General features: G+C 33.5%; 1 protein-coding gene across 1 annotated transcript in view; it reads left to right on the forward strand.

Annotated features, from left to right (window-relative positions):
- The window catches only part of CPS1 (carbamoyl-phosphate synthase 1), a 115,837-nt gene that overhangs the window by 77,143 nt on the left and 17,387 nt on the right, over positions 1 to 21,307 (forward strand). Inside the window, exons 22-31 of the mRNA XM_049784127.1 lie at positions 663 to 804; positions 2,263 to 2,328; positions 2,762 to 2,825; positions 4,760 to 4,941; positions 9,771 to 9,965; positions 10,367 to 10,434; positions 12,325 to 12,400; positions 15,840 to 15,917; positions 18,945 to 19,052; positions 20,604 to 20,693. Of these exons, the coding sequence (XP_049640084.1) occupies positions 663 to 804; positions 2,263 to 2,328; positions 2,762 to 2,825; positions 4,760 to 4,941; positions 9,771 to 9,965; positions 10,367 to 10,434; positions 12,325 to 12,400; positions 15,840 to 15,917; positions 18,945 to 19,052; positions 20,604 to 20,693 (1,069 nt within the window). The remainder of the gene's footprint in view (positions 1 to 662; positions 805 to 2,262; positions 2,329 to 2,761; positions 2,826 to 4,759; positions 4,942 to 9,770; positions 9,966 to 10,366; positions 10,435 to 12,324; positions 12,401 to 15,839; positions 15,918 to 18,944; positions 19,053 to 20,603; positions 20,694 to 21,307) is intronic.

A 21,307-nucleotide genomic window follows, 5' to 3' on the forward strand; every position in this document is an offset into this window, starting at 1 on the left:
AACTGCCTGCCTGACTCTAAGCCAGAGAGTCTGTTAAGATACCAAGAAGATCAGTGTGGATGAGGGAATACTAAAAAGGCTTTGAAGTTAACCTTCAAAGGGTAGCTAGGAACTAGAGAGAAGTTGGGTAGGTAGCAGGTATGTGAAAGGCATTACAAATGAAATAAATAACTTGAATACACCATGTTCATGAGACTGAGAAGAATAAGAAACTAAATTTTGCTTGATGGGAGAATAATCATAAAATCATAAAACAATTGATTGAAATTATGTGATATTTATAAGCTAAGGTTTTTGTTTTTCTTACACTAGTTTGCTTATTTGTCTATGGATAGGGCTTACTACAGGTTCTATAATCAGGGACCACTCCTGGCAGTGCTTGGGAGTCATTGCAAGCTGGGATTGGTCACATGCAAGGCAAATAACCAACCCCTATACTATCAGGCTCCAACAAAGGTAATTTTTCAGAGAGGGCATAGTCTGAAACTATATGGGGCTAAACAGGTTAAGAAGGTTTTCAAATTTTATATGTATAAAGACATGGAGCACAGGTCAGACATTGAAGAAGGGGCTATGGATTTGGGAAACTTCATTGAATCAGACAGTTCACCAATTCTTAATGTGTTCATTCTGAATTTGAATATCTCTTCTTTAATTCATAGTGGGTCCATTTCAGAAGAAACCCTAAAAACAGCAAAGCAGATTGGGTTCTCAGACAAGCAAATTTCAAAATGCCTGGGGCTGACTGAGGCCCAGACAAGGGAGCTAAGGTTAAAGAAAAACATCCACCCTTGGGTGAAGCAGGTAAGAGTTTGCTTTTCTTCCCAAGATTCCCCCCAGTGAAATGTAAGCAGCAATTTATAGAGCCATTGTCAATAAAAAGAAGACTGGTAAATTAGACTTTTTTTGTTTTTATCTATTTGATGCTCATGAAGATGCTGTGAAAAAAATTAATTCAGTACTGCACTGATTTGCTTGCAAGGGAGCAATTTACTCAAGTAAGAGCATGCCAGTTACACTTAAAAATCAAAGTAAGCATAGAATAGAGCGATTGCATTGGCCAACCACCTCTTGAATTTCATGTGGACAATCCAGATTTGATCCCCGGCTTCCAATATGTTCCCCTGAATTACAGAAGCATACCTGATTACAAGGAGTAACTCCTTAGCGCTGTCAGGTGTGGTCCAAAAAAACCAAACGACCAAAATATAAGAGTAAAGATGTGGTCTAGTTTGTCTAAATGAAAGGCAAAAAAAGTTACTTTTAAACCTTTTTGCAAATATATACATAGTAAATAAAAACCATAATGTGTAAGAACTTGGATTTTTAGAATATGTGGTGGTTAAATCTTTTGAAAAGAATAGTTCTCTTCAGACACTGATTTTTACGAGTAATACTTTATTTTAAGTATCTCATCATTATGGTCAATTTAGGATTCACTGTGATGGGAACAGATATAATGAGCTGCTCTAGTTTTTCTTAACAATCGTATAAGGTATAGCTTTCTGATTATTTTATTTTAGTTGCCTTCATTGGAAAATATCCTTTAACCTAAAGTACCACCAGCTGGATTTTGTTCTTTAAAATGATTTTCTCCATTGCTCAGGGGGCACATGGCTATCCTCAAGTGTTTGGCTAGACAGAAAATAGCTTCTCAGCAATTATTAACTTTTGTCTTTCTTACTTGCCTACACAAGCTTGCCTTATTGGCCTCAGATTCTTACACACTCAGCTAAGCTCTTTTGCTCTGAACAGCTGAATTGATTGACTTATTCCAAATATATTCAATGAGATAGTTCCTCTTCTCATGCGTTCCCATTTTGGTTGGTGTTTGGCCATCATTACTGAAGCCCCATGGCGTAACTTAAATACTATGCTGTGATTTCTGGTTATTTTGCTCTGCATTTAGATTTTTGTTCACATCTGCTTCAGTTAGCTGAACTAGTAAGTCATTTTTGGTGAATGCTGACTACATATTACAGTTTTGTCATAACAGATGCAATGATCCTATGATGCTCTGGGGTGTATATTGTCATTTTTTGCTCAAGTGATTACTATATTGTATCATCTTTTCCCCTCCCTCTTGTTTTTAGAAAATATGAAACAATTGTATTGCACATACATTTTACCTTGTCTTAATATTTGATATTAATTGGTATTAAAGAAATAGAAAGCAGAATAAAAAGAAAGTTCAGTCTGTCTTGAAATAATTATGCATAAAATTCCTATTTGTTTACTTTTTATTCATTCATTTTGTTGCAGATTGATACATTGGCTGCAGAATATCCATCAGTAACAAACTACCTCTATGTTACCTATAATGGTCAGGTAGGAATTGCCAAATAGTCACATGCAGAAATATCTTAATTTAATAAATAATTTCAATGGATTGATATTAATTTGAGATACATCTTTTGTTATCTAGTAACCTTACTAATCAAAATGGCATAATAGGGATCAAATGTAATGTGTTTCTGTTCTTATTTTTTAAGAAACTCTAAGTTGAGAAAAAAAGACAAGTAAAATATTATATGAAAAATGATAACATAGACACAGAATTATGTTATGTTCCATGCTTGAACTTATCTTCTCCTACAAATAAGTTGAACTTATAGAACATTATAATGCATTTATTTTTAGAAATGATAATTGTAAAATGTAGCAATAAGAGGAAGACAGTTAGTTTGAGTCAAAGAGAGGAGATAACATTTAATTAAAAATTAATGCCTAATAATTTCTGTATCACCTTTTTCCTCTTCAGGAGCATGATATAAAATTTGATGACCATGGATTGATGGTGTTGGGCTGTGGTCCATATCACATTGGTAAAGTGATTGCTTATATTTATATCAGACTTTCAGTTTCTATAGTGTATTTTAGTCACATTAACTTTAATATTATAATAAATATTTTGAAAATTAGGAAACTGGGGTCCAGAAAGGAATGGAATCCAAAACATGTAGTAGCTAAGCAATTAATTCAAGTAGAAGTTGCTTCAACAAGTTCCAACTACTTAAATGTTATCAGGTCACTTCTTTAACATTTTCATCCTCATAAACTAAATTAAACTTCTCACTGAGTTGAGTAATAAATTAAACTTTGGCTTTTTATCCTTTAATAGTGTTTCCATAGGAGCAATCTTAGCACAAAAACTATATAAATTACATTTGTAGATATAAATCTCTGATATAACATGTGACTTTCATTCCTTAAGATTTGAAGAACTTTACATATTACTGTACATCTTGTAATTAAATTAAAATCGTATTAGAAGGATTCATTTTCTTCTTTGTCTCTTAAATTAGATATTTTATAATAAATACATAAAAAGAATTTTAATAGACAATAACACTTCTCAAATAGTGTATTTATACATTTTTCAAGAAATAAATATTGTTTCATGAAATTCTAGTTTACCAGTTTTTGATAAAGTCTTAAAAATTAGGTCAAAGTGTTTCTACCAATACCAACTTGTTTATCTTATGGCTAAATTAATGCTTTCACTAGGCTCTTCCCTTATCATGTCTAGAGTTTTTCCCCCCCTCACTTGGACATGCTCAGGGCTACTCCAAGGTCTGAGTTCAGGAATCATTTCTGGTGATGCTAAGAGGAATTTTTGAGATACCAGGGATTAAACCTGGGTTGGCTGCATGCAAGACTAGCATTATACCAACTGTACTATTTTACCAGCCTCTCTTTGTTTTGATATTTCATAACTAATGTGTAACAATTCTATATCAGTTTATGACTAAGTTAAAACCAAATAAGTTGATAATCAAGGTGTTTTTAGATGTATTTAATTGACTGTGACAACTAACATGCTGCTATACATACTTACTATGTAAAAAATTTTATGACACAAAATTTGAATGCAATTATTAGTACAACCCCCCAAATTTTTGTTGTATGACATCACACTAGAGATGATATTTTGAGACATTTAAACCATTATTATTATTATTATTTATAGAGTTTTTTTCATTGATGTTGTTTTTTGAGCTATATCCAACAATGCTCTGGACTTCTGGCTCTGTGCTCAGGGCTTATTCTTGGATCCATGCACAGAGATTACTTCTGGAGGGGCTCAGGGAACCATATGTGGTGCTGGTGCCTGTATCCACTTGGTCTATGTGCAAGGAAAATGCTCATTCTGCTGTACTATCTCTGTGGTCCTAAATCATAATGATATTTCAGATTATTTCTATCTCTGCATGGAGTTAAGGATCTTTTATTTTGCCTGGAGTAAACTTGTGAGACATATAAAAAATATTTTAGGCAGGAAAGACATTCAAATCAATTTAGAAATGCTAGTGCTTCAAGTCCTACCTCTGGTTTTAACACAAAGTCAATAGGACAAGTGAAAAAGTACTGAGCTAAGATCTCTCATATTTTTGCCACTAACATGTTATTGTATGTATCCTGCCAAAAAACTTTACTTTGAGTTTTTTCCAATAAATGAGTTTTTTAATTGCCTCATTATTTTCCCATTAATTTTGAGGTTCTATTTTTTCAAATTTGAAGGTTAAATATATTTAAATTTAGTATCTAAAAAACCCAACTCATCATTGTTTAAGAATCCTTCATTTAATAATACAGAGTGCAGATTGGATTTAAAATCTTTATTTGAGGATTTTAAAAATTGAATAAACAGCCATTAGCTTTCTTAGCCTGAACTAATTTACAATCTATTTTCTACTTCTTTTTGTCCTATAACTTCTTGCTTCTCTTAACCCTTTGCTCTGTATAATTGTCTCTGCAGGTAGCAGTGTGGAATTTGATTGGTGTGCTGTCTCTAGTATCCGAACACTGAGTCAACTTGGAAAGAAGACAGTAGTGGTGAACTGCAACCCTGAGACCGTGAGCACAGATTTTGATGAATGTGACAAATTGTACTTTGAAGAGTTGTCTTTGGAGAGAATTCTAGACATCTACCATCAAGAGGTAAAAAAAAAAATTGGTGGTGAAGTAAAAAGTAAAAGGACATATGTCCTACACAATATGTATGTAACTTCATATCCTAGAAAAAGCATTTTCAGTATTTGCCATTGTTTAACTTTGTAGGGAAACTAAAAATAATCCTTTCTAGTCTCAGATTCTTGATGGTAAATATTTTTTGTTTAAAATTTATTTTTCTTAGACCGGAGAGATAGCATGGAGGTAGGGCTTTTGCCTTACATGCAGAAGGATGGTGGTTAGAATCCCAGCATCCCATATGGTCCCCGAGCCTGCCAGGAGCAATTTCTGAGCGTAGAGCCAGGAGTAATCCCTGAGTGCTGCCAGATGTGACCCAAAGACCCAAAAACAAAAACAAAAACAAAAAAAAAAAAGAAAAAAAGAAAAAAATATTTTCCTTGGGACTGGAAGGATAGGACAGCGGGTAGGGCATTTGCCTTTCACTTGGCTGACCTGGGTTTGATCTCCAGTATCTCATATAGTCCCTAGACCACCTCCAGGAATGAGCTCTGTGCACTGCTGGATGTGACCCAAAACAAAAACAAAAAGATGAAGCAGAAGAAGAAGGATAGAAAATTTTTTTTTCAAAACTTTCTAACTATTGAAAACACTAGCTGGTCAGATGTGAAGCAGACACCTCGTAAAGATTTGGCACAATTGGTTTTATTGGTTAAAAATATATATAAAAAGCAACATCTTTTCAAGGTTTAATAATACTTTAATAATGTACATATAGTTGTCCACAAAGGACAACTTGTTAATTGTTAATTATTTATACTATGAGATGAAACCACTAGTTTTATATTTAAGATCAGTAATTTCATTTGGAATGATTTTGACTCTATAATCTTCTTATAGTTATTCTTCCATCTTCACTTTAATATTACTTAGTTTATCTTCACAGTGAATTTATATGAGTACAAGTTAGTGTCAGTTTGTAAAAAAAAAGTCTTTTTACAATTAAGAAGCAAAAAAAAATTTAGAATGATAAACCCATAATCTTCTTTCAGATGTTATTATGCTACTTTCTCATATAGAGAATCATTTCTATGTATAAAATACTAGTATATTAACTTAGAATTGGAGTCATACTTAATTGGAATCATGATATTAAAATTCAGTTTTGGTTTAAGAACATACTGACTTGTGAAGTTACTTATATATTTTATATTTTATCTTATTTTATTAATGAATTACTTAATTTACAACATGCAGACATTGTGGTGGTAACTTGAAATTTGTGATTTAATGATACTCTAAGTGGGGCTGGAGAGGTAAGGCGTTTGCCTTGTATGCAGAAGGTCGATGGTTCGAATCCTGGCATCCCATATGGTCCCCTGAGCCTGCCAGGAGCAATTTCTGAGCGTGGAGCCAGGAGTAACCCCTGAGCACTGACGGGTTGACCCAAAAACCAAAAGAAAAAAAATTATACTCTAAGATATAAAGTATAGAAGCCGGTGAGGTGGCGCTAGAGGTAAGGTGTCTGCATTGCAAGCACTAGCGTAGGACGGATTGCAGTTTGATCCCCCAGTGTCCCATATGGTCCCCCCAAGCCAGGGACGATTTCTGAGCGCATAGCCAGGAGTACCCCCTGAGCATCAAATGGGTGTGGCCCAACCCCCCCAAAAAAAGATAAAGTATAGTTCTAGAAATAAGTGATCATTTTATTATTGTAGAATAAAAAGATCATTTATTATGGATATATTATCATGGCTGTCTTTTTAATCCTCACTTAGTTTTTAATATAATATATAATTTAGTAGAAATTTAAAGTTTCTAGTTCTATGAAATATTTAAGATAATTTCTTAAAACTCATTTCAGATACATAGGTAAAATAAAAGCAACTTTATTATATAATATTTCTTAAATGTCTTCTAATTGCCAAGTTAAGCAAGATATTAAAAAAGGTAGAAAACCAAAGTTCCACCTTCAAAATACTAATTATAATCTTATCTTAATGTTGGAAAACTATAAAATTAATTAAAATATTTATTTAATCACATTTCATAACATGTAATATATTGTTTTATATTTTACATATAATTATTTCAACATAAATAAGAAAAGTTAAATAGTTTCTATGACTAATATTATTTAAAATCATTTATGGATATTGATAGGATACTTTTCTTTTAACTAAATTCAGCATGATAGGAAAATATTTGTCTCTTCTTGGAAGATAATTCAATTTAAGGTATATAAAATGCATTTTCTAGATCCCAAGGACAATGTATTATTGATATATTATTTAGATTATGACATAGAAATGTTAAGTAGTATATTATATGTACAAAATAGTTTTTACTGATGCATGCATATGCCATATGTTTTCTTTTAAGAGGTGGTTGTGTATTCTGACAAGTAGGCTTTCTGGGCCATATTGTCCTTCATAATGGGCATGTCTTAACATTCTAAAAACTGACCTTATCTGACCTTGAATAGCTCAGTAATGCTGAATTCACTGAGGCATTCAATAGTAAATTTTTAGAAAATTGGAAGCATATCTCATTTTATACAAAAGCACATATTTAAGGCATGTAGAAGGACAACTGTCTTTCTCAAGGTGACTAAATTACATGGGATAATAGGAAGTTTGATGGGTCTACTGGTTCCTGTTCTAGTTCAGGATAAAACATTACTATGGCACCACAGAAGCACTTTAAACTCAACAGTAGGGTTTCTTATAACAAAAGCAGTCTGTTTTGGAAGAGGGTGTTATGCCAATATTTCTCTAATTCGTCAAAGTCTTGTCTAGATGAGTGAGACGAAATGGAGGGATGCTGAAACTGCTTTATCATTTTGTTATTTATTTTGATTTGGAGTCCCTACCAGTAGTGATGAGGGCTAACTCCTAGCACTGTGCTCATGGATCACTTTTTTTTTTTTTTTTTTTGGTTTTTGGGCCACACCGACTGTGCTCAGGGGTTACTCCTGGCTGTCTGCTCAGATATAGCTCCTGGCAGGCACGGGGGACCATGTGGGACACCGGGATTCGAACCAACCACCTTTGGTCCTGGATCGGCTGCTTGCAAGGCAAACACCGCTGTGCTATCTCTCCGGGCCCATGGATCACTTCTTATACTGCCTGGGGGATCATATGCAGTGCTAGGGATTGAACCTGGGTAATCTTCAAGCCAGATGAATGCCTCACTAGCTCTTCTTTCTTGCCCCCTTACTTTTTTGTTTTGTTTTGTTTTGGGACCACACTCAGCAGTGTTCAGGGCTCACTCTTGGCTCTGAGTTCAAAATTACTCCTGGGAGACTCCAGGACCATATGGGATGCTGAAGATCGAACCTGAGCCAGCTGTATGCAAAGTAAATGCCCTACCCACTGTGCTATCGCTCTGGCCCTATTTCCTTTTATTTTTAATGCAAGTTTTGTAGTGATATTTTCTATTGGATAAAGATACAATGTAAACTTTAGAAGTAGACAACCTTTAAGTTTAACTAAGTTTAGGTACTTAAAATAATTTTTTCAATAAGATATCATGTAAAAGACTGCAAAAGAGTTTTTAACATTAAGGAATATAAGCAAAAATATTTTAGTAAAAAGAGAAATTCTAAAAAATTTTATAAGATTATTTTAGCATGTAAAATGATAAAAGTAGCTTATCGCCCATGGCAGGCACGGGGGACCATATGGGATGCAGGGATTCGAACCACCGTTTTCTGCATGAAAGCCAAACGCCTGACCTCCATGCTATCTCTCCGGTTCCTTTTTTAAGACTTTTACAATGTATTTAACTATTCAATTTCAAGATATTTAGTTAGTACCATCATTTTCTCATTAGAGATAAATTAACTCTCTTTTATGAGTTTTCTTAATGATTCCAATTGATTTGGAATACATATATTGTCAATTCTAATATTAATAGGTCATTTGGAAAACACATCAGGCCAAGATTAATGGCCTATGGGATATAATATTTTTATCAGCAATAATAATACTTTTTTATGTAAAAACTTTTAATATTTATTTTCTTATTGAATTTGTCTCATAACCTTGTGGTACAGGAAGATGTTATTGTCTTCACTTTACAGGGAATACTAGCTTCAGAGGGTAGTTTTAGGGAGGGAACAAAAATGGGACAGATTTATACTTCTGAGCTCACTTTTCCACTTTCTCACATCCTCACTCCTCACATCTCTCATCCTCACTCCATTGGACTTGAGAAAAATTAAAATTTAGTAGACTTTTGAAAAATCTTGAAATGAGTACTAATAAGAGATTATAGTAAAACACTTAGGAACTCTTTGTTAAGCAAATGATAGGGACTAAAATTACTTACTGGATTCTGTAGTTAGGTGTGTTAGCAGTAAAAATGTTATGTAAAAATTTAGAGTGAATGCAGTAGTCTTTTAGGACTATATGGAGGATGACTTTCAGTATGAAGTGCTAGAGGGTGGAGGCAAATAAAACTGGTATTAAGAGAAAAATGGATTCAATACCAATCAGTCCAAAAAGTAATTGGCTAAAGTAAAAAGTACAGAATAAAAATTTTTGTTGATTTGATATTTTTCTTATTGCCACGTATATCATACATCCATAATTAACTCTATGAAAATGTATATGGAAAACAGGTGTACTTGTAAGAAAACTTCCATAAATGTTATCAGGTAAGTTCCTGTAAATTCTAAACTAAGTTCTGGTTATCTCATTGTAACTTAATACTGCATACAAATTAATACAAGAATTATTGGGCACTACATTTCCAATATAAAATATTTTCAGTAAGAAAATAAAAGTAGTATTCACATAGCTCTTTATTCACTAATAAGCCATTCTAATAACAGATCTTGTGGACATCTTTTCCAGGCATGCAATGGCTGCATCATTTCAGTTGGGGGCCAAATTCCTAACAATCTGGCAGTCCCTCTGCACAAAAATGGTGTCAAGATTATGGGTACAAGTCCAATGCAAATAGACAGGGCTGAGGATCGTTCTATCTTCTCAGCTATCTTGGATGAGCTGAAGGTGGCTCAGGCACCATGGAAAGCTGTTAATACTTTGGTAAGAAAAAAGAAAAAAATGTCCATTTTTTAAATATTCTTTTTTCAGAATGTCATAACCTGAATGTTAACTACTACAGATGTTAACTAGAGGGCTAAAAGACTGTATTATGTTCAGTGATATGATTTTAAAGTTATTGTATATCCATGTTTGCAGTTACTTGCTTGCTATAAATTAATAGAAGTATTCTATTATGATTGAGACAATGAAAAGAAGTTTAATCTATTTTTGAACTAACATTAGTATTTAGAATTAGAAACTAGGATTTCTGTGTATTTTCATGTTAATGTTGTCCTTTGAAAAAATAATCTAGTTTTTTTTTTACCTCATCTATACAAGAGTTTTCTACAGTTTAATTTCACTTTTAATCTATTCTAAAAATGTTATTTTCTATTAATTAGAATGAGGCGCTGGAATTCGCAAAGTCTGTGGGCTACCCCTGCTTGTTGAGACCTTCCTATGTTTTGAGGTAATATATTGTTTTACAAAATAGTGATTTAAGAAAAAAGAAAATATAGACCTGAAGGCTGTATACTAGAAGAACTAGACTTTGATATGTAGTTTTTGTTTCATTTATTTCAGTCAAAATATCTCTAGTGACTTTCTTTGCTAGTTAACATTGTTTTGAATTAAGGAGAGCTCCAGCCTTCCTACTGTGTAGTTATTAGTAAATACAGAATCAATCCCCAGCCTACCAGAACCATAAAGATCCATGCATAATTCTTCAGTACATGTTTTATCTTCAGAGAATGGCAACATGAAAATATTATAGTCTGGTGTTTCAAACATATGGGGGCATCTCTTTTCCAACCAAGAGGAGAATCATTTTACATTGTAGATGAGGCTAATTAAAAAACCCAAAAGACAGAACCAAAACAAAACAAACTGGAGATATCCTTCATCTCCATCTATCTTTCATTGCTGAGATATTACAGCATATTATTACTATATTCAGCATCTATTGCTGTGCTGGTTTGAATTTTTTAGCTTTTAAGATATTATTTTTAATAGATAGATTATATAGGTGAGAGACAAGAACAGTGACACTTTTGTATTAACTTTGGAACTAAGTTCTTTCATCAGAGAAGTTGTGAATTATCAATATCTTCAGGTATCACCACACAAAATGAAATATTTTTACCAAACAAGGGATAATAAGAGAAATATAAATTGTGGTACACAGTGTAAATTGAATTAGAGATGGAATCTTTTAAAATTATGAAACATTTCAAATGAGATGAAAAAATTATTTTTTAACTTAAGTGACATTTTGTATAGTCTAATACTACTTGAAGTATTAATGTAAATTAATTCAAACAACACATATATACATAAAGGAGGGTTGCAAAAATCAACTCTGCTGATGTTTTTCCTCATCTAAAATCTTTAACTTTGTTAGTTTTCCTAATGTGAATCATCAAATTATTGTTTTAGCCTTCTTGGCTAAACTAGATGAAAATTTTGAAATTTCTTTTTGCAGCAAATTGTCATGAAGTAGGAAGTGTAGAACAAATGCTACTTATTAAAAGAAATAATAACTTTTATTTTATTTCTTATTTCTTCACCTCTTATCCTTATTTCCTTCCTTCCAATTTTGAGAATATCAAAATTCTGTAGGATTTTCCTTAATTATTTATTAACGAGGACACCATTAAATGAATTTTAATCAGGGCTATTTACAATGTTGTCAAATATTACTAAAAATGATTTGGAAACTGTGTTGAGATTGTTAAAGAAAAGACAGAAATGATCAAGGAACCTATTGACTTAAAGCAACCATCAAATTCTAAAGAAACAGGGCTAGTGTAACTAGTGTAATTAGGCTTCAAATAAATAAATAAATCCTGTTATGGTTTAAGAGAATAGTAAACTAGAAAGGACAGAACTTGGACCCAGAGCAGTTGTACAGTAGTAGATAAGGCACTTATCTTTCATGTGGCTGACAAATATTTTCATCATCCCATATGGTTCCCTGAGCCTACTAAGAATGATCTCAGAGGACTAAGACAGTAGTAAGCCCTGGGCTGTGCTGGGTGTGTCACCCAGCCAAATAAAATTTTAAAAAATTCATAAAAGCCCAACAAAAAGAAAGAAAGGACACAATTCTTGAGGAGGAGCTACTTTTGGATATTATCAAAGGGCTCAACCCCATCTCAAAATCAACCTCGTGTGATGGTTATACGTTGATTAATTGTGCTGGGTTTTGGCAGAGTAAGGAAAGCCTCAGTTTAGGAAAAGAAAGCTTCAGTCTTGACTGGAACTGGAGTTTGTGTGGAATTGTTCTGAGAACTAATCAAGGTAACTTGCTTTATTTTAACAATGGTTAAAAATTAATATGTTTTCTTTTACTTTTTTTCAGTGGATCTGCCATGAATGTAGTATACTCTGAAGATGAGATGAAAAAATTTCTAGAAGAAGCAACCAGAGTCTCTCAGGTAGTGTTTGATTTACTTATTGTGATGTTGTTAAGACTGTTTTTCATTTATTCCCCCCCCCCCACTATTCTGATCCTTATGGAAATGAGAAAAATGCATTTAATTATATCTAAATCTATATTGGTGATTTGGTGGAAGAACCTGAAGGCCTGAAGTGCATATTTGATCAATATGGACTTCCTTATTGATTTCATAGGTGAGGGTAAATAAACATCTAGTCTTTTCATTTAGTTAGATGATGGAGTAAAGGCATAACTGGGATTTTTTCATCTAAAGGACTTCCTGATCGTACTCTCTGGACCATAGAAGAGGTGAATTTAAATTATTACACTTGGGGAGACTTTGCCGTAGTCAATTTTGCAATATTAACAGTGCATCCTCTCTGTCACCTACTGACCTACTTTCTCTTTGGCTCAGTTAGTAAAATTGTTTATAATTTTGTGGTGACTTTACCACCTTCCTCAACTGTCCTCAGCTTTTACTTTTCCTTTGGCATTACCTCTGTGTGATCCATTTAAGATTTACCCAGTGGGCTTATTGATCTACAGACCTTATACTGAAGAGGATGAAAGTAAGGCTTTCTTTGTAAAAGCTTGCAAAAGCTAGTTGAGACTGAAAAAAGAAAGCAAACAGAGAAAGCATAATTCACAGAAAGGAGTTTGATGTTTAGCAAGTCGAATTTGGAGGAGGCTAAAGAGATGAAATCAAGGGCATTTCAAAGAGGAATAAAGTGAATGGATTATTATTGCATTCATGGAAATGGACCTCTTTCCATCTGGTTATTGCTCCCCAAGGACATTTCAGCAGTGAAGAGCAAGGATAAAGATAAAGAATGTGCAGGGACAGAGTATAAAAAGAGAAAACCAAGTAAATTTTGGAATCACTTTGTGTGAAAGTCAGAATTCTAACATTCTCCTTTGAGAAGCCAGCCTCATAGCCCAGCAGATCTCGTGTGTGCTGAGACAAGTGTCCTCTGTATGCTTTTTTTTTTTTTATGTTTTTTTGGGCCACACCCGGCGGTGCTCAGGGGTTACTCCTGGCTGTCTGCTCAGAAATAGCTCCTGGCAGGCAGGGGGACCATATGGGACACCGGGATTCGAACCAACCACCTTTGGTCCTGGATCGGCTGCTTGCCAGGCAAACACCGCTGTACTATCTCTCCGGGCCCCTCTTTGTATGCTTGAGAAATGGGTATTATAGGGTCTCAGCTTGGTAGAATACTTATTTTTTTCTATGAAATTTTTCTTTCGATTCCATACAACACCAAACCTGTAAATAGGTATCCTGGCTGAGTTCTTTTTTTTTTTTTTTTGGGGGGGGGAAGGGTAGAAGTTAAGGGAGGGCCATGCCTAGCTGTTTCTCCTGGCACTGTGCTCAGAGATAATTTCTGATGGACCAGGGGAACATGTGAGAAATCTCAAAGGCACATGCAAAGCAAGCTCCTTATCTGTAGTACTATCTCGCCAATCTCCCTGATTCAACTTTCTGGTTTATGTCTCCCTATCTAACAATAGCAGAATCATGGATACTTAGGATCTATAGTAAAATTAACCCTTATTTTGTGTTTGTATGTTTTTTTGTTAATAAATTTGTTCCCAGTGACTGTTGAGATAGTTCAGAGAACAGGGCACTCGATTTGCCTGTGGCCAACCCAATTGAGTCTCCAGTACCTAAATAGTCCCCTGAATCCCACAATAAGTGATCCCCAAGCAATATTGGGTATGCTCCCCCCAATTAAATTAATTTCAAGTGCATTTTTATCATATTGATTTTTATTTAACTTTTCCTGTATAATTACATTGTTCTTACCTAGTGTTTTATTAATAAAAATATAGTAACCATTATTATAGAGAACATTTGAGGTCAAATTATCACAATAACTATGATGAGATTTCCAATATAGAATATAGAAAATTCTGAGGGAAAATATTAAAGTTTTGGTTTCTAATTCCTGAAGAAGTTACTTTTCTACAAAACTTAAAGTGATGGATTTAGGATTAATTAGATCACCACAGCAGATATAGCAGTGTAAATAATTAATTAGATTAATTAATTAGATTAATTAATTAGATTAATTAATTAGATTAATTAATTAGATTACCATAGCAGATATAGCAGTGTAAATAAAAATTTTACGTACAGATATAACTCTAATTAAAATTTTAAATTAAATGAATGACAGAGAAATGATGAAGAGAAATTTTTTATTCTACCCTAGGTAGATAGGTACAAAATATATAAAAAGTAAGTTTATAAGCCAAATATTTACTGATAGATTATAAAGAAGTCCATTTCTAAGCAAATTGAATGATTTTTTTAAGAACTCCCACATCTAGTTATGGGAATGTAAGAAGTGAAAAAACTGTGCTCAGGTTGGGTCTCATTCTGAGCTGCTTTCATGCTCTTAAAATTTTTGTGATCAGGCTGAATCCAGGACAGTAGCCTTATGATACCTGCTGCCTCTTTCTGCATTTTAAATTTTCTCAAAGTCACTTTCACTAAATCTTAATCTCAGGCCTATCTATAGAAGCTAAGACAGGAGAAAAATATTAATTATTTTTTAAAAGTTATAAAAGTTATCACTATATAGAAGAAAATACTGCATAGTCCTCAACCTTGTCTATCAGGCTGCCTGCCTCAATAAACATTAAATGTTAAAACAAAAATAAGGAACATTTTTTTGTTTGCTTGTTTTTTCTTTTTGCTTAATAGTTGGCATGTTTCATAGATTTTGAAACAAAGGAAGTATCAAAATTTGTCATACTTAATAGAAGATTTTAACCATAGAGAGGCTTATTTATCACATCATTAATCATGGGACCAAGTAGGGGGAAACTATAGAGGGGTCTTAAAAAGCTGAAAATAGAAGTGTTTGTAAAAAAATTTTTCTCAAAATAATTGAAAATTTATTTTACAATTGCAAAGCTTATACTCTCAAAGTGTTTTAAGGCTTATTGATTCCAGGTAAAAGACCCATCTTAGAACCAATAAAATGAAAATAGACATCTGATCGAGCTGATTCCAAGCTGAAAGCTTGGAAAAGTTAAGAATAGGGAGAAAAAGTTGGAACTAATGTTAATATTTTCTTATAGATAAAAAATACAGAGCTAGTTATATTATTGGAAACATGAGGAGCCTACATTTTTGTCTCCTTTATTTCTATTTTTGCCAACTCATTTTTAATCTATTTGAAAGATTTCAAAATTTGTGTTCAGTTCACTGTGTACTCAGAGGTCAAAAAACATACTGCCCCAGTGAAAGCTGAAAATGATCTTGCTATTACAAAACAAAGGGGTTAATAAATTTGTGGAGGGTATGTGTTTAGAAATAAGGTTATTGCAAATATTGCCCTGGTGTTTACTTAAGGTACATGATTTAGTTGATATTATAGACATGCTTTCAACTAAAGGTTTTGCCCTTCTGTTTCCCTTGGTAACAGGAACATCCAGTGGTGCTAACAAAATTTGTTGAGGGTGCCCGGGAAGTAGAAATGGATGCTGTTGGCAAAGAGGGACGAGTAAGTACTTTATCTGCATTTCGCCCTTCCTTATGCTCCCATTAGTTTTTTTGATCCAGTCAATTTTCAAACAAAATACATCAGACTTTATGATTTCTAAAAAACATTCTCTTAATATCAAGTGGATTCAATGTGTAGCTGAAAATAGAAGATTCGAATTCACTAGCAATTCAGTTGCTGTGCTCTGGTATCAGATTTCCTGTGTTTCTCACTGCTAGAATTTCTCTTTGATGATATGCAAAATTAATTATCATCTCATACTCATTATTCTTTTCAAATAGATTTTCTTTCACATTTTCTTTGTGGGTTTTCTTTTATGTTTCAGTGGATATTATAAAAAACGTCCAATACTTTTCTTTATGAAGTTCCTAATTGAATCCCCAGTTTTTCTTCTCTTACGATATCCCACCTCCTCTTTTTGTTTTACTGGGTTAATAAAGGCAAAACTAAACAGAGTAGGGCAGATGAAGATAATATCAAAATTAGCTTACCATATCACATCTTAAATTGTTATGACAGAAAATGCCTCCATCTACAGGGAGAAATTAACATGTAAACAATGATCTCCTTGAACTTGCTAGTTGTGCTAATAAGGCATCTGTGATTTATTTTGGAAGTAAAGTTTTAGAGAATCCATGATATTTTATTTGTTTTAAATATAAAAGGCTTTTTTCAACTTAAACTTTTCAAATACTTCAAAACACTACACTTGTCTTAAATTTTGTCTTTAGATTATTTAAAATATAAATAGTGAAGATGAATTGTTAGCCTAGAATCTAATAATCCTGGGTTAAGGCCCTTTAAAGATATTGGTTCAAATTCATGCTCTCTTAAGGATGAGACTTTCTTCACAGTATATCACGAAGTAGTTATATATTTCCTTTTAGCTTTTGTGTTGATAAAGATTGCAAGTTTTTATGAAATATAATACAGAAGATATGGTGGTGCTGGAGATGAGGTACTTAACTTGCATGCAGATTATGCAGCTTCAATCCTCTGTACCACATATGGTCTCCCAAGCCCTCCAAGAGGGTTCCCTGAGTACCACTGGATGTGGCCCTCAAACAAATTTACTAGTTTATTTGTATATTTAAGATTATACATGTGGAATTTTATATAATTTTCATGTAGGGAAATATATAAAATATGTATCAAATTTTTTCCTTCCCTTGAACAAAGGTCTGGTTCTATGGAATTCTAATCTTGTGCTCCTTGCCTCTTGAGCAGTATAGCACATATATGTTTGAAGTGTTTTTTTGTTTGTTTATGTTTTGTGTTTTTTTTTGTGGCAGGGAGCCACATCTGAGCTCAGAGTCAGAAGTATATTTTTTATTTTTGATTCTGAGCTCAGTAATTACTCCTGTCTCTGCTAGGGAGAACCCTATGTTGTGCTAAGGATCAAAATGGGTTGGCTATGAGCAAGGCTAACACCCTACTTACTGTGCTATTATATATACTTCTGTTTAATGTTTTCTTTTTTTCAAAATTTTAAGTACTTGACATGAGGTCTATAAAGTTAGAGTTCTTTTTGTGTGTGGTCATACCTCTGTGGAAATGGAGAGTGTGAAACTGGTGAGAGATAGGAATACTTTTCAAGTATTTTGTTGGTTAAAGTGATACTAGTCTTTTGATCTACTTTGGTCACTAATTACTGGGATATATTCTTGTCTTCTGCTTCTTAGATATTGTCTCTTGCTTGTCATCCCAGATTCCTTCTTTATAAAATGCTGCAACATACTCATTTAATATTTTTGTTTTAAGCTTTATTACTGAGATTCTTTGGTTTACCATACTGTTAATAATGGTTTCTCATGAAACATGATTCCAGCACACCCATTATCCAGGTGCCCACCTTACTCATACCATTTTTAAGAAGTAAAATCGAAAATGGACCTAGTGATTCAGATATATTATGATTTTTTCAGAGTTCAGTGCCTCTCCATTTTAAAACATCATAAAATGTTTAAGTTGTATCACAAACTTTATACCAGACACCGTGTCTGTGTTTTCTTTTTATCCTTTAAAACATTCTCCATGTCATTATTATTCTCATCTTAGTGGAAGCAGAGGCTAAATAGATAAAATACTGCCTAGGTATCAGAGCTCAAAAATGACAAGCAGAGGAGCGGGGCTCACATGTCGCTCTGACTCAAGTCATTCATTAATCTGATAAACTTGTCTTTCTCTGTCACTATTATATGCCCTGACTTGTTTCACAAACATGTCCATATTGTTAACATTAAGCTTCAGTGCCTAAGATCTTAATATACTAGGGTTGAAAGTCCCAATAAAGGTAGATATTAATCACAAGTATTTGGATTATTCTTAAGAAACCTGAGTACCCTACATCTGAAACAGGACAAAATATGTTATTCTGTTTCTTTTTTATTTCAAATGCCAATTGAAATATCTTAGACTTTAGACTTCAGGCTTTTTTCACACTCTAGTTGAGTTTTTGCATTTGTCTTGTTCATTAATATTTATCCATCCTCTTTCCTTTTTAGACCCTGGTCTAAAACAATTTAGAAGAGAAAGACAATGCTATCCAAGTGTCTATTTTTTATTTGCATTTTTTTGGACACACCCGGTGATGCTCAGGGGTTACTCCTGGCTATGTGCTCAGAAAATGTTCTGGCTTGGGGGACCATATGGGACACCAGGGGATCAAATCGCAGTCTGTCCTAGGCTAGTATGCTCAAGGCAGGGGCCTTACTGCTATGTGCCACCTCTCCAGCCCCTATTTGTATGTATTCTTAAGTATTCATCTGAAGTGCTTTAATTTCCCCCTTTCCCTAGTATTCATACCCATAATAATATTTTTGATAGTACTTTCAATTGCCTCAAGAGAAAATATGACATACCAAGGTCTTGAAAATTCTACTTGCGCAGTTTTTTCTACGAGCCTTCACAGAGACTCAATGAAGAAACTGGTCAGTGTGCAAGACATTGATTACAGTGGAATGTCTGAACATAGAGTACTGGTATTGAAGTGTCTCCTATATGTCTCTGTCAAATCTTTTTCCCCAGGTTATCTCTCATGCCATCTCTGAGCATGTGGAAGATGCAGGTGTCCACTCTGGAGATGCTACACTGATGCTGCCCACACAAACCATCAGCCAAGGAGCCATTGAAAAGGTCATTATTTATAAATAAAAGAAGATAGAGGGGAAAGCAAAGAGAATTGTTTTTCTCTGAGTGGCAATGTAGGACATATGTCAAGTTCAATATTATTATGAGGGAAACTTTGAGTGAACTGGGTACATAAGATAATAGTTTCTTGCATTGTCCTTCATAGTCTGTTTGAGGTGTGCTCCTCATGAAGCAATTCTCTAAATTTATTGTGAATCTGAATCACCTGGGGACTGTTAAAATACTGTTTGGACACCATCCCTTTTTACGATATTGCAGTGCTGGGCAGATTCCCATAATTTTTATTAAAAACATTCTGTGTGAGGATTTTGCTGCTGATGCGGGGGGCCATATTTGGATAAGGGTCACTACTATTGATTCTGATATATATAAAAGAGAGACATTTAAGATATACTGTTTTTAAGAAGCCAGTGTGCTGGAGTCTGTAAGAATTGTTTGAAACAGAGATTTTTCAGCCTCAGCCTTACCTACCCTCAAAACTGTCTTGAGACAGCTTTAGTACAGCTGTCTTTAATACATCTCCTTTAACCCCTATTTTAGACCTACTGTTTTAAAGATTTTTCCAAGAGCGATGGCTCTGCTTCAGACTTTATACACACTGCTAGATGTATTGTTAGAGAGGATTGTCATAAATAACTCCTGTAAGTGTTCATTTAGTCTTCAAACATATTAGAGCAGGCTTGACTTTTTGTAGTTACACTAAAATCTCACTAAAATCAGTGAAAATCTAGGCAAGCTGTCTATTAGACTAGATACAAAATATTTTACCTTGGAGCACACATTTAAAAAAAACAATGAGCATAAAATAATTATATTTAAAAATTATATTTAAAAGCACTTTAGTTAGGATCTATGACTTCAACATTTTAGGTATTTCATATATCTCAGAGTTCAAGATATCAGTAATCTAAGTTGCAAAACCACTCATATAAGGGATATGGTTGACTTAGGAACTCTTCCAGCAAACATGCCTCTCTCTGCTCATGGGTGCCTAATGGTCCTAGGAGGTTTCAGAAATTCCTTTACATGACATTCATGGATTCCCTGTGAGAAAACACCATTTCCTTCACACCATAATATCAACTCTTTTAGAGTCCAGGGCAACAGAAAAGCACCATAAAATAAATCCCTTCGGTATCTTTTCAGTGCCATGTAATTTTATGTTCCTTACTTCTCAGCAGGTAAGTCATTAGACTGATGTAGACTTTGAAATGAAGTTTTCAATACTGAATTAGACAAAATAATTTTATTTATTTCTCTATATAACCAGTGTTTATAATTATAGGCACAATTAAAGAGAGAACCCTGCAAGCTAATTTGTTTTTTTTTATTCCCTGCAATCCTACTGTTAGTACATAGTAAATTCAATTATTTTGTTCATGAATACTTAGTAGTGGCTTCTATCATAATTACTATTGGATATATAGTTCTTTATTGAAAGGAATCAAAGAGGTCTAGATTTAGAGTGTTGTACATTTTTTGAAAAAAAAAAAAGATATGCTGTTTAGTACTGTATCATTTTTCCCTTTGATCTAGGTAAAGGATGCCACTCGTAAGATTGCAAAAGCTTTTGCCATCTCTGGCCCATTCAATGTCCAATTTCTTGTCCGAGGAAATGAAGTCTTGGTAAGAAATGTCAACATTTTTTGAGAGAATATGTGGACTAGTTTATGCATGTTTGTGTCACTTTGGCAATCTCTGGGAACACAGTCACAGAGCAACTGAGAAATAGCTAGCGTTTGTGTCTGAGTGTGGGATGTTTGGTGGCATTCACCAAAGGCATTCACCTTGTTTGTAGGCATAGACTTTAAGTTGTGGCATATATATATATATATGTCATATGTGGCATATATATATATATATGTCACAGTTTTAGAAAGTAAGTATTCTAACCCACTAAAAAGAAGATCATTTATGCAGTCTGCAATTTGGTAAATATGGATATAATGACTATCCTAAAGTCTTCTAAACATATATAATAGTTGAAAGTGCTAATTTGCTTTTATATATTCTTTAGAGATAAAAGCTTTTTTAAAATCTATTTATCAAAAAATAAAGATATAAATATGTAAATTACCTAATCTTAATTGATTTCATCTAATTTAAACAATTGGTTGACAACATTAAGCCAGTACCTACTGTGCAAAATTATATAATGCTAAAAAGAAATATAAAACACATTCTTTGCTTTCAAAATCATCCATTAAGTAAGGAGTAAGAAGATAATTACTATGTAGATA

The sequence above is a fragment of the Suncus etruscus genome, chromosome 1 (assembly GCF_024139225.1).
Source record: "Suncus etruscus isolate mSunEtr1 chromosome 1, mSunEtr1.pri.cur, whole genome shotgun sequence".
Classification (NCBI taxonomy): domain Eukaryota; kingdom Metazoa; phylum Chordata; class Mammalia; order Eulipotyphla; family Soricidae; genus Suncus; species Suncus etruscus.